The sequence below is a fragment of the Anas acuta genome, chromosome 4 (assembly GCF_963932015.1).
Source record: "Anas acuta chromosome 4, bAnaAcu1.1, whole genome shotgun sequence".
Taxonomy (NCBI): Eukaryota; Metazoa; Chordata; class Aves; order Anseriformes; family Anatidae; genus Anas; species Anas acuta.
The window spans coordinates 40,816,826-40,831,140 of record NC_088982.1 but is presented as its reverse complement, the minus strand read 5'-3'; the positions used below and the strand labels follow the sequence as shown (position 1 = coordinate 40,831,140).

At 42.0% G+C, this 14,315-nt stretch overlaps 1 protein-coding gene across 20 annotated transcripts in view; it reads left to right on the top strand.

The window, feature by feature from the left end:
* Positions 1–466: 466 nt before the first annotated feature.
* INPP4B (inositol polyphosphate-4-phosphatase type II B) overlaps positions 467–14,315 on the top strand; it is a 379,692-nt gene continuing 365,843 nt past the window's right edge. For 6 of the 20 annotated variants that reach the window (XR_011096138.1, XR_011096139.1, XR_011096137.1 and 3 more), the window contains exon 1: positions 6,216–6,476. Coding sequence is in view for 1 of the 20 variants with exons in the window: in XM_068680805.1 (XP_068536906.1) it covers positions 5,291–5,303 (13 nt within the window). In the remaining 19 variants the exon portion in view is untranslated. Of the gene's footprint in view, positions 728–5,254; positions 5,304–6,214; positions 6,477–14,315 lie in introns of those variants that run through there. The other 14 variants (XM_068680819.1, XM_068680817.1, XM_068680813.1 and 11 more) reach the window with 6 other exon arrangements.

The window sequence follows — 14,315 nt, the reverse complement described above, 5'->3', positions numbered from 1 at the left end:
TCTTGCTGTGAATTTGCAGGGCATGCATTAGAGGATATATGTATGCAGCTGTAAAAGGAAATGCATACTAAATGAGAATGGATTTCACATAATCATTTTATCAAGCTACCAATGATAAGGTATCACATCATCTTGCTGCTCCAATCTGGCAGGCATTGCTGAATTTTCAGTTTTTTAGAAGTTGCTCGTCTTCAACCAGCTGCTGCAAACGGAGCCAAAATCTATTTCAAAGGAGGGTGTGAACTACTGTGTGAACTACTTCACCATAAAGCACTGCAAAGCTCTAAGGACTTCATTTTCTTTTGCATCAAACCTTTTAATTTTCATCACGCAAAGTAAATAAAATGCTGTCATGGTTTGAGGGAAAGTTGTTTTCAATATAAAGTGATATAAGTAATTACACCAGTGGAGGGCAATGAAAATGTGAACTCAGCTGCTTTCTGCCAATTTTTCCCTTTGGAAAATGAGAAAATTGGGAACAGCTGGCCATTGGCAGGGATATTCTTTTTGTAGGCATTGCTGTCCTAGAAGACACAATTTTTCTTGTAGTAGTAAGGTAGAGGGAATAGGGGATTAAATATAAAGTAGAATCAAATTTCTTGGTGCTTTTCAAATAGCCTTAAACAGAAAAGATTGATGATATTCTGTTTGTAAATATAGAATTGATTAACTTTTAAGAATAAAGCTCATAGTTTGAGTTGTAGTTTTAGGAGGTGGTCATAACAGAGTAAGTATCATGCAACTGCTTTCTAGGCCATAAGATTTCTTCTTTGAGTGAGAGATTTTCTTGACAGTTTATATATGTATTTGTTGGTGTCTATCAATACAATGCTTTGAACTAAGTGTGTTCTTTTATTCTTTAAAATTTATTATATGGAGAGAACACAGGGAAAAAAAAAGCAATAACAGTATCTTGTCAGTAAGCAGAGAGCTATGTATTGCCTGCGTTTCAGTTGTCTGATGACTTTATTGCTTTAGACAGTAAACTAACTGCTGGCTTGGCCTTCCACCTTCTGTCCCAAACAAGTATTGCCGAAAGATATTGAAGTATTTTTGCCTTCTGAGATAAAATAAAGCAGGGTGACTTTATTTATTTATTTAGGCAGAGGTTAAGTGCCTAACATCCAATAAGAGGGATTTTGGCCTATAGAGATGTTCTACGACAAGAGTAGTCCTGATTTAAAAAACATGACTTGTGTCTTGTGGAAAAGCCAGTAAGAAGGTCTTTAAAGTCTGCAGAGTTTGTACTTCTGGAACTGAACTGCCAACTTATATCCTGAACTGGACTCTTTAAAGCCTTGTATGCTGTATAGTCATTTATGTTTGTGCAAAAGGAGTAGAAAACAAAAACTTTTTTATGCAGCGGCCCCCAGTGCCTTGAGTACAAGATGTGAATGTATGTCTTGCTTGGTAAATTGATTCAAATTAGGCCTGGGAATTATTGTTATATTGGTTAGACCACTAGATACAGTGGTTCTGTAAGCTTTCAAACAGGCCATCTGACGTAGTCTGTTTAAAAATGAAGCCACTCCATGATTGTGTTTTGAACAGTTGAATAAGTTTACGTTGTTCAGCATTTCATGTCATATGAATATGATGTTTCCAAGGGCATATTAGTACTAAGCCAATGTTTGTTGTCTTATGGAACTTTGGACACTTTTTTTTTTTTTTTTTAAGAAGGCAAAAATTGCATGGCAATAAATGAAATTTGGAGAAAATGCCACTGAGTAAGAATACAAAGCAGTGCAATAGTTTTTCCTTCTTGGAGTTTTAAGACTGAATTTTTCCTAACAGCAGGAAAAGAAGTGAAATTACTGTCCAGATGGATGTTGATGATATAAATTTGCATCTTGTATCTGATGCGTAGAACAACATTTGAGTTAGGTAACTTTGTTACAATAATTCCCTACTGGTACAACAAATACAATAAATATTCCCAAAGTGTAAAGGAAGCAAATCTATCTATCTTTCAGCAGGAGGTGCAATCTACTCAGCACAAGACTTCACTTTTTTTTATTATTATTTGCATTACCACCCATTTCTCATTTGGTACACAGTGTGATACTATCTCTGCAGTCTTTTCTCCAGTGCTTCTTTATTGTTTTTCATCATTGTCTTTTGATGAAACGTCTGTGATCACTTGGGATAACTGAGGAAGTTCTTCAGCCCCTTGTAGTACGCTGTGTCTCACTTTCAGTTTCACCTCTGTTAGATCAGCTATACAGCTGCTCCTTTTCTGGGCGTTGTTCCTGTAAGTTGTTCCATGGTGGCAGTGGCCTGCGTTGGCCTCCCTGGAGTCAGTAGCACAAGGGATTGCCCTTACAGAGGAACCTGTACAGAAAAGACTTGGTTTCTTTCACTGCTTCATGTTTTCCAGTTCCCTTGCATAACCTAGTTCACCGTCTTCTTGCTTCTTTTGCAGTTGTTCTGTAGCTGCATGGCAACACATAAATTGGGTATAAATCACCATTAGATCAGCAGGGTAACTTTTTCGTACACATTTATCATCAGTGTAAGTAACAAGGTGCGAGGCACTGAGAGCCAAACTGTAGTTCACGGTCACTGATTCGCTGTTTGTTAAGAGCCTGACATAGTTCACAGACTTCAATTTTGTGCAGTAATCTACAGTGACACTTATGCAGGAAGCTGTACTAGCAAAGTTCAGTCTTGCTTAGGATGTGTTTTTGGTGATTTTCATTCGGTGCTTTAGGCTTTGGTTCAGTGCCAGAAGCATCCTTTGTTTCTAGGCAGGGTTGTTGGTTCTACTGTGAGGAGGATAGTGGCTTGAAGGGGTGGGAGTGTTCAGCCGCTGATAAGGGAATGGTTTATGCTTTTGTTATGATTTAATTCTTAAATCGCTACTTCTTTGCAGTTAAAAAGCAGGTACGAATTCAATATTCTTTGCTGTGTTGTGGCTATTATGGAGAAACGATGCAATTACGCTATGCAGTCAGTCATACTGACTGTCCTGAGAACAAGCAGGCTTGCATTTTTACCCTGCCTGTGCCTTAAAAGGTGGTTGGGCAATCAGGAATACAGAATAGTTTAAACCCTTCACAGTTACCCTCCCTCCCCCCCCCCCCCCCCCCCCCCCAACCCTCCCCGATTTTGCTGTTAAGCCTATATCTTACTGCTCTGCATTTTCCCAAGGTTAGCATGACGTACCCAATTGTGTTTGGTGTATGTTAACCCCTTTTCCTTGGTAAACAACTATACAGAACATGGATCAAATATAACACAAAAAGCTTCCTGGAAACAAACCATGTTAACCATCCAAATGTGCTCTGAGCAAAGGCCTATAACAATAAAGATTTGCATTTTTTTTTCCTACTTAGTTGTTTACTTTTCCTTGAAAATGTAGAAAATTTCTACCAACCCTGTTATTTCCCCCTGCGCACTGGGAGACTCAGATTGCTTGCTACAGCTTCTCCTGCAGAGAGACTCCACTCTGGCTGCTGACAGACCATTAAATCCTACCTCTTTTTCTCATCCTGGAGTTTTTTGGTGATTTAGTGTTCTCTTTGATCCCAGGCCTTGGCCTGCATATAGTAAACCTTACTAGTGGGACTGGAGAAGAGCAGGGAAATTCTCCAATAGCTCCACATGCTGTTCCTTTCAGAAGTCTCTGGTGTGTCATACTTTAATTTCTCTTTTCCTTCCTTGCCTCCTTGTCCTCACCTTTTCCAGTAAGAGACTCTGTATTTGACTCTACAGTGAAGTAGAATGGTAGCAAGTCAGGAAGCTCAGATAGACTTCGCAGTTGTACGGTGTAACACAAGAGGTCTTGTGAGAGAGTTGGGGTAGTAACTGGCTAGCAGAAAGGGAGAGATTTTAAAGAGAAACATTTTGATTTGGAAAATGTTGTTGGGAAGATAGCAGTAAACAAGTAACAGGAAAAGTGTTCCTGCAGATGTTTAATTTTGTTTATTTCTCCTGCTACTACAGTTGACTGTTAAAGGCTGGGCTTCAGGTGTTATTTATACCCGAATGAGTTCAATTATACAGCCAAGTAGCTTTGTTAGGGTTGTGTCTTGTGCTCTACTGGTGCAAGTCTGCATTGCTTTTTTGAGAATGCTTTTATAGCTTGTCTGAAGCTTTCTGATGCATTACTTATGAAGCACAGGTACAGGCAGGCTAAGATTTTCAAGCCCAAATGGATGCAGTCAGACACCCTAAATCCATATCTAGGCACTTGAAATGTGATTTTATTTTTTGGAGATAGTGAGCGCTGAAACACATATGAAATAATTTTGAGGTCAAGACTTCTGAACATCAGATCACATTTTTTATGCTAAAGTGTAGTTCTGAGCTCTGAAAACTTAGACTGTGTGATGAAAGAGGGTTTTCGATTATATATCAGTTTTAAACACTTCAAAGGGGCAATAAAAATCTAATATTTTTGTTTGTTTGTTTTTCCCCACACTGAAAAACATATGTTAGATTTGTGAACAGGCACCTTCTAGTGACATCTTGCATCGTAACATAGAAATCTAATCTAGAAATCAGGCTTTCCTTCCTGTGTATGGCCTGCTGTATGACAAAGCCTCACTTAAGAAAGAAGTGTACTTCGAGACCTTTTGATAAGCGCTCATTGTATGTACAGTGTGCTGTAAGAGCATGAGGTTTCTTTCATGTGAAACAGAACTGCAGACTAAACCTGAACAGTACCCAGCCCTTAAGGGAGTACAGAGAAGGAAACTTAGCTGTAGTTGAACTAAGTCTAGCTAACTTTTCTAAGTTCCTTTCTTAAAACATAGGTTTTAATCAGTGGCACTCTGAGTCTGCCAGTCTCAATTCATACACCAGCAGGATCTTTTCTGCTATTTACTATAGTACAGAACATTAAAAATTGAACAAGAAGGAATATTATGAAGTAATTCCTGTTGTGAAAAGCAAAATTTTGTTCATGAGAGGTACTCCAGAGACTCATCTCTGAATTTAAAAGACAGTTTCATTTCATTACGATAGCTTGCTCAATATGAGTACAATTCTGCAAACACTTCTGTAGGAATAGCTTTACCTAAATGTGTAGTTCCATCAATATACAAGATCTTTATATATTACTTTTTAATGTTTAAATGTTTGGACAAGGCAAGATCTCTCTCATGTGCCTTCTCAGGGTTTTCCTTTCTATTTTTATGTAGCTTAAAATGCAAATATTTGGTTAGCTTCCCTTTGCTCCCAGTTTTGTGTCTCTGTGTAACTTTGTTTTGACTTCAAACTTTTGAAACTAAATCCATTTTGCTTTGCACAGGTCATCACCAGGCTTTGTCCTAGTAGCTGTCTGTAGATGAGTAGAGGAGGTGAGTACAGATGTTGTAACATAAGAAACCCTAAAAATTAACCCTGTAAAAAATGCTATTAAGTAGTCTAAGGTAACAATCTATTCTGTGTTAACTTGACTAATTTTGTATATGACTGTATAGGAGTTGCTTTTACAGCTCTAATCCCAAACTGCTCAGCTATAACGCAGAGAGAGTTTCAGCAGGATTACCTGAAGTTTGAAATACTGGAATTTATCATCTAGCTACAAAAGAAACAAGCATAACACATTGATTATATGAAAATTGTTGTTTACTGAGACTCCCTTGCCTCACATTGCCAAGGGCCAAAGTGGGCTGCTTGGAGGGCATGGAGGCCGTGGGCACTTCGTGGGACCCCCTGGCAGTCGGAAGGGGCAAACCTTGTCCCTCTATCCCAAACCTGAGGGGCTGGGGGGCACTTGAGGGGCACCCCGCTGGCCCTGAGGGGTGCCCCCGTTCCCCGCTGCGGCAGGAGCAGTGCCTGACACTGCCCCTCGGCTCCTCGGTGCCCGTGCGAGGGCTGCCCAGCCCCGGGGAGGAGGAGGAGGAAGGGGGCACTCAGTCGGGTGCCAGCCCTGTCCCCGAGGGACCCCCGCCTCTCCCCACCGTCCCCCCGGGCCGGGCAGGCTTCCCCCACCGCCCCTCAGCGGAGGCGGCGGCGGAGGCCGGGCTCCCTCTGGTCGGCGGGAGGTGAACGGCAAGCGGCGGCTTCTCCCTCACACAGCCCCGCGCCGGGCTCGCCTCCTCCGGCAGCAGAGGGTCACCTCTGCGCGGCTGTGCCGTGCCGTGCCGTGCCGTGCCGCTACAAGGCTACCGAGCCACACAGGCAGCGGCAGAGGCGGGTCAGCCGGCCGGGAAGCCGGCGGCGTGCAGCGGTGACATTGGGAGGAGGAGGAGGAGGAGGAGACTCTCCCGGAGGCGGCGCCGCGGGGCAGGAGCGCCGGTGCCCGCGGCGGGCGGCAGCCGCCACTCGCCCTCGCTGTGGCTGTGGCTGTGGCGGCGGCGGGGCGGGCGAGCCGGGCTGCGGGTGCACAAGCGCCCAGCCCTCGGTCTCCTCCCGCTGCCGCCGCGCTGGAGGCTGCGGGCTACCCATAGCGGGCTGCCGGCCGCCACACGCACGCAGGCAGCGGCGGAAAGTGCCCCGCCGGGCGGCCCCCCCCTGCCGCCAGCCAGGTAACGCCGCCGGGGGCAGGCCGGGCCGGGCGGGGCGCGGGCGCTGCTTCCTCCTCTCCCCGCCGGCTGCTGGCGAGCGGGGACAGCTCCGGAGCCGGGCTCCGTGCTCGCCGAAGTCTCTCCCTTTGCAAGTTTCTGAAGGTTACAGCCCGCCGGGCGCGCGGGGAGCCGGCGGAGGGCGAGGGGTGCTCCCGGGCTGAGCGGGGGGCAGCGGGGCTGGATGCGGAGCCGGGGCTGGGGGCAACTTCGCCGGGAGCACCGCGCCGCCTCCCCCTGCTGCGAGCGGCTCTGCCCGCCCGCTGCCGCCCTGCCCGGCCTGGGAGAGGCGTTTTGGGCTCCGAGGGTGGCGTTCGGTGGGTTGGCCGTCCTGCTGGGGGTGCTGGGCGAGGGGTAGGAGGCTGTAAGGGGTTAATTTTGGTGGAGTGATGAGCTACCGGGTATCCATCCCCATCTTGCGAAGAACAGCATCTACTGAGGTGTGATGGAAACCGCACGGAAGGTATTGCGGGGGAATAAGTTGGGCAGAGTTGGAAGTTGAAATGCTGTCGGCCTGAAAAGAAGGGGACGGAGGGGTGGGAAGGAGCGGCGTGTAATTCCGGAGCTGCGATCGAGCAGGGCGCTCGCTCTTTCCCCCAAAATAATACAGCGATTTTTGAAGCGTGAACGGCAGAGCTTGTGCTTATCTGTTTGCCAGGTGCCTAAAGCTAACCCAGTGCCTAATTCGAAAAAAAAAAAAAAAAAAGGATAAATAATAATAGCACCAAGTCTTCATGGAGCTGTGTTTTCATCTGATATGAAATTAATTCAGCTAATGCTTCCATTCCTCTTCACCAGAGGAATTGTTTACTTGTCCATTAGTGATGCGTTAAAATATATATACCAGAATGAGGCCATATGTACGCCTTTTGAATCCAGCTTTGATTCTCAAAAATGAGACTAATTTTCAGTCTTCACTGGTTTACAGGCACCCTCTATCTATATTTAAGAGATGTCTACATAGCAAAAACGATAAGGGAAAGCGTCTGTATTTCTCAGCCTGCATCAAGGCAGGAGTTTATGTAAAGAATTGGCTATTAATAAAGCCTTATATTCAGATAAGTATTTCACAAGCGTGGTAGCCTTTGAAAGGGCAGTGTTTCATTCATTTGATTTTTATTTTATGATGTTTTATTTTTTGTTTGTTATTAATTCTGAACTAGATTTAAAGCACTGTGGATATCTTAGGTTTTTGTCCTGTGCACCTGTATATTCAGTGGGGTTTGTGCATTTGAGTCCTCATTACCGGAACTATCCAAGCAGCACTGAATGCTGTTTGCTTCACACGTTCTGATAATTACACGAATATTAAAATACTAGTCACAAGGTTAATATGAGCAGAAATTAGTCCTGTGAGATTTTTACAGCCCTGATGGCATTAGTAGGGGCATGGGGCAGTGTTACTACTTTAGAGTCCCTGTTCTTGCTTGTTGGTAATTTTTTTCTTCATTTTTTTTTTCCCCCTTCATATTTTCCTCTGCTTTCTGACAGAGTTTCTACAGTGCTGAAGATTGAGGCTTATTTTAAAAATCAAGCTTATCTTTTGCTGGTTGTTTTGGTCTTCCTAAGTCTTAGAGTTCCAGTTCTCCATGGGTTCTTCCAACCTTATGAGTGCTGCTGATCTCTTTTGCCCTGGCCTCTCTGCAGAGCCATATCCGTAAGGCTGCCTTAGGTTTCAGACCAGAGAATTCTGCCTTCCTAGGGGTAAGGGATGTTGGTCCGAGTGGGTATATCCAGGTGCCTCCTGCAGATCCTCTTTTATGGCCATCACTTTCTGGACAGAGGAGGCTGAGAAGGTAACAGGCAGGCAGGCAACTGTTGCAGGTGGAATAACTGTTTGAATAGGCCTAGGCCTATATTCCATAAGGGGTTTGACGAAAAGTAGTGGGATTGATATGTCTGATGAATTATTTAGCTTGTTACAGACATATAGTTTTAGCATAGGACTTGTGCAGAGAAATATGAAAACAGCACCTTTTGGATTTGTGTAAAAGATAACTTGCAAAGAGGAAGGTGGGCAATTACTCCCAGCACTGAAATCTCTTCACAATTTATGATAACTTCAATTAGTGTTCCTTAACTACGGGGCAGTTAGCTATATTTTTCCTCCTAAGTAATTTATATTTTCACAAGCTTTGCAGTATGCCACATGTTATGTGATTGATGAAAATTTTGGGGAATGACTACTTGGGTTTGAATAACTACCTATTGATTATTCTTTTGTGTTATGTTAATATTTTGTTGTTACTGGTGATGAAAGACACGTGTTATTCATCACACTTTTGAGAAAGGATAACTTTTTGTAAAATCACCTGGATTGATATAAATCACATTCAATGAGGTCCTCTTCCTTGGCTTTTAAAAAGAACTTGGAAATTCAAGACACAAAAATGGGGTGAGGGAGGGAGCAGGGCTAGAGCTTCATCAGGGAGAGCTGGCTGCCCCGGCCTCAGCAAGCCCATGGTTTTGCTTACTGCTTGTCTAGGCTTACGAGCCCTCCCCAGCTTCTTGATTTCACTTACAGACCTGTCAGTCTCTCTCCAGTTTCGTCCCAGATTCTGTGTCTCGTCCTTCAGGAGCAGTCACAGTTGACTTTGCTGTTCCAGCCCTGAAGGAGTTTTTTTTCTTAAGGGATGCCTAATTCTTCCTCAACTTTGCCAGATAAGGATCTGGTCAGTTAGCTTATCAGGCTCTTCTGGAGTTGGTAGTTGATCTGTTACAGAGAACCTAATGCGACCCTGAAAAGGCTGGCTGGATTGCGCAAGGTTTGTACATGGACTTTAGCTCATAAATGTCTTTGCGGTGATAGAGGACTAATTAGAAAGACTTATTTGTCTTGATACAAAATCCAAGGTGGCAATATGTAAAAGGAGCTGAGGTTTGAATTTTGTTTTTTTTTTTTTTTTTGCTGTTTGGAAGCCTATGTTATATGCTTGCAAGCTGAATGTTAAGAAGAGGAAAAAGTATAAATGAATGATGGAGGATTCTTTATTTTTTCCCCATAATGTATAAAGGTACATTCAGATAATTTGTCCAGTTCCACTACAGATCAATTCAGGGAGGAGTTTTTTTTCCCCATTTCTTCTATCATCATAAATTAACTGAAGACAGGTGGAATCTCAAACAGCAAACAAGATTCATACAATGCATTGTGCAATAAAAAATGCTGTTAGGAGACAGGATGCATTGCATTTCTTCCAAGTCTTGTGTACCTTTTTGGCAAGGTATAGCAAGATAACATACTGACAAGTGAAGTGGGCATATTGCGCTGCACATGGTATGTTTATTAATTTGTTTCAGGAGGGATTGAATAGAACAAATTGTGTTCCCTTACTCTGTAGATTTTTCAAGTTTATAGTGATAACTTCACACTTCATCATTCTTACACCTTTCAGCAGTGAGTTTTCAAATGCTAGATGTCAATATCTGCAGAGGTACAGCTTAAAAATGTAGAGCAATTTCTGCTTCCACAGTGTTCAACGTTCAAGTTCTACAGAACTTGCCCTCCTCCTGAATCCGGAAGAGATGGGGCAGGGGACGTTTCTTTCATTTACAGCAGTTTCAAGTCTGTAGCTGCAGGGGAGGATAATATTGATTTCCATAGATAGGGATCCTAATAGGCTTTTTGCCTCAGCCTAACAAACTAAGCCTCTTCCTCCTGTTGGTCCGTGAGTTTGCCCTGCAGGTTCATTTGGATTGTTTTTAGTTTTGAAGAAGGCTCTATTTAGTGAAAATTCAGAAGACAACATAAGCTAAAGGTGCTTACTCAACATAGTATGTGTCAAGCATGGTAAACAGAATGCTGTTCATCAAGTTCATTTCTCTGACAGGCTGAATTAGTGCTCTGTTACTATGTGCCATGGCATTAGAAATCAAAACTGTGTTTTCTTGGATTTTTTTCTGCTCACTGTATATCTTGTTTCTATGAAATTTTACCCTATGCTGCGACCTCAGAGAAAACTTGTTCTAAGTACGGTAGTAAAGTCAAATTGCTGTGTCTGACTGGGGAGCAGAACTACTTAACAGCGTTTTTCTCCTGAACTTTTCATATATACAAAACAGAAACACTTCAATTTTTATTGATTTGCTTAATTCTATTAGCTGTACACCTGCCAATATGAATTTCTTGCTTGTTGCAAGAACATGAGTTTGGCAAATAGAGTGAAATCTCTTAATAAGAGGCCTTAAGAAGACCAGCTTTTCTTGTAATTATAAGGGGTAGATGTATAATGGAAAATTAAGAGAGAAACTCTTGTGGGAAATAAGCTTTTATTGTATTTTGACAGTTTTTCACGTACCATCAGGTTTTTGTATTGTTTAGTTATTCATAATCTGTGATCTTGGCACATTACAGCAATGCTAGTAGGATGCACGGTACTTAAGGTGCTTATTTCTGTTAAGAAAATGACTCAGAAACATGAAAATAGGTATAAATGTCTACGAGCTAAATGTGACTTGGTATCTTGTGTATTTACTGCTGTGCAAATGGAGCATTAAGCAGAGCGCATCAACCCGCTGGTATTGTGCAGCATTTCTATTGCAGCAGTAACAGCGCAACTTTGCCTGGGTTTTGTTTGCGTCGTGTACATGTATACAGTTAAAGGCAAGTAGGGACTGAGTTTTATAGGATGAAATGATTTTCTCTGCTGTAGCGACGTAGTTGGAGTAAGTCTTTTTAATGAGTTGGTCGAGTTTACACCTTGGATGAAAACAGAATTTGTTAAACAGAATAGGAGCTACTCTATTAGATGTTGAGCGTAAGGTTTCCTCTTCAAGTAGTTAAAAAAAAACAAAAACCAAAGAACAAACCTTTCTGATTGATGAGAATTATTATACATTTTCTAATTAATAATCAGGAAGTTGGAGTGTGTATGAGAAGTGCCCTCCAGCTTTAGCCAAGTGAGCCCCCCACCAAATGCAGCTAGAGCGCGACACCACCTGTGGAACTTGTGTGTTACTGTCTGTCACGGTACCGTCCGTGTGGCTTTTGTAGGATGGCCGCATGATGTAGCCTCACTGTGTTAGCTGGAAATGGCCCTGTTGGCTCGGTGGGGGAAGCTGATTATCCAGCCAACTTCCCTGTCATCCTGCACAGCAGCTCGTTCCACAAGAGCAGTGTGATCGACCTCATCAGGCAGCGGTCCAGTGATTAAACCTTGGAGTAAAGGCACAGGGTGTAAATGATGAAGCAACACCTGGTTTAAAAAAATACATTGAAATAACCACTCTAAATCTAGACCTGCTATTGAGAAATACTGCTTAATTTCATCTGTAGTTTCTATAAAAGCACAGATGCTAAACCTGTGTTAATTTAGCTTTCATTTGGGGAATCTACATGAAATGTTTTTCCAAATGAATCATATCTGATGATTATTTAGCCACTGAGTTGAAAATACAAGTATATAATTTTACTTTGTTGCATTTCTAGGCTTTTTTCTGTTTTTGTTTTTGGCTTTCCTGCTGCTGGTGTCAGATATCTTTTTAGGTTTTGGTCCTAGAAACATGTTGTTTAAGCTGGTTATTGTAGTCTTATCCTTCCAGCAATTGATAGTTTCCAAGTAATAAAAACAAAAACGGTGTCTGCTATTTTTATGGAAGTTTTTTGGTTTTCAGTACCTCAGGTGCTGATGGTCTGCTGGAAGCTTGGAACATACGAGGACAGTCTACGCTAGGTGGCAGTGCAAAATACGAAGAAGCCTCCAGTCATTTGGATTCGTAACAAACCCAGCAGAAGCTACCCCTCGCGTGGCTCGCTTTGGAGCTCTGCATGGTTTTGCTGCATGTGCTCTTGTAAAATATAAAGTCACTTATTTTTCACTGTCTAAATTTGTCTTGAGTTTACTTTGTTCAACTAAGAAAATACGTTTATGCAGCTACTGTAAGCTCACTGACATATTGTAAATGCAGTCTAGAGTTTAATCTTTGTTAACTTGCTTGTGCGTTATTTATTGCTTAGGCATACCAGGTGTATAATTTGAAAGTGTTGAGTATTTTAAAACTAGGACAAAAGCATCGACTGATGACACTGTTCAGTAGATGAGACTTCATTTTGATATTTGGTACCTCTGTTAGGGCTATTTATCATTTACGTAGGTCTAGTAAGGATATGATTTTTTATTTATTATTTTTTCATAAAATCAATTGAATTCTCCATAACCTCCAGGGTAAATTACTGATGGCTAATTGCAGGTACTATTACAGTTTATTGTCTATGCTGTACAGAAAGTATCTGCACATGTGTGATATTACATATATAAAACCAGTCACTGTGATGACAATCATCTTTAAAGGGTATGATGTACTTAACTCAAAAAGCCCAAATGTATCTTAATGTTAATCAAGCATTACAGGGGGTTTTCAGTGAGAATTGGGGTTAGGACTGATGCTTGGGAGCAAAATGCATCCTTTGTTGGTGTACTGTAGAGTGCTTTCCAAGTTTCCTTTAGCAGTGTCTGATAAATTAGGATCAAGGTGGAGAAAAGAACATTTACAAGCAACTTTTAAGTCAGTTTTTGTACTGTCAAGATGTGAGAGCCTAAGGATACATTTCCCCACTGAAGCATAAGAAGCAAGGGGGATCAGAGGACCCAACCTGTAAAGGTTCTGTGCAACTGCTCGACTGCTTTGTTACATATTTGCAAGTAAAATTAGAAAGCAGTCTGATGTAACACCATGAAAGCTTTACATTTTAATAAATTGGATTTTCTTTCTCTGACAAAAAAAGAGAAGCCTAGTTGCAATAGTGTCTTTGGAACTGCGTACTGGAAAAAGTGAAGCTGTCCATGTGCTGGGATTATTCAGTATACTCTGGCTGTCAAAATATACATGTAAACATTTGTAGCACTTTGCACTAAAATTAATCAGTAATTGATGTGGTGGCAAATTAGGCAGACGGTAAATATAATTCATGAGATGCTGCATACGTTTGAGGAAGTACTATTGGAAGTTGGGATTTAGTGAAATAGTGCCTCCTTTTAAGTAGAAGATAGAAAAATACTATAAAATAGTAACGTTTCCCTTTTCTTGCTTTTCTGCTGCTACTATAATACTTTTCATGGAAGAAAACATAGGTACCGCCAGTACCCATATTATCAGTATTTTGTAGATGATGTGCAGGATTCACCAGCAGAAAAAGCAGATGTTCCAATAACCCCGTGCTCGGAGACATACTGCATATGTGTATATGGGTCTGAGTGACACAGGGACTAGTGCCCGCAAACCTTTAGGTAGTCTTTTTAAAATTCAACTTTAACTTGTATCATTCGTTGGTTGTGGTGAAGGAAACTTTGTGTAATGTCTCCTTGGCAGCTTGGAGTCTTAGTTGTCACTTGAACTCCAAGTGTAAGCATAGGTACCAAACCTCAGTTGTGATCTGTTTGGCTCAGCAAACAGATGTTTTTTTTTAATTGGTTGGTTTTCATCAACATTCTTAAGGGAATGGCAAGCTGTGGCAAACTTGCACAAATGAAAAAGCATGCTAAACATCAGGGTATTCAAAATAATAATAATAAAGTTGTGGGTGCTCATATTGATGTGAGTAGGAGTTCTCTGACAATTTGCAGCTGAAGACTGGCCTAAAGAAGCATGGGAACCTGACAAAAGTGTTCTGTGAAGTTATCAACTGACTCACAGGGTGAAAGGAATACAGACGCCGAAGCAAGATTAAATGGCAGTCTTTGAAATTTATTTTAAACCTCCATAAAAAGTATTCCAGAAATAACCTGTCTGATGCCGTGTCCAATGCTCTCACCTCCAACCGTGATCATGGGAAACTGAAATCCCTTTGTCCCGTTTGCTATAAAG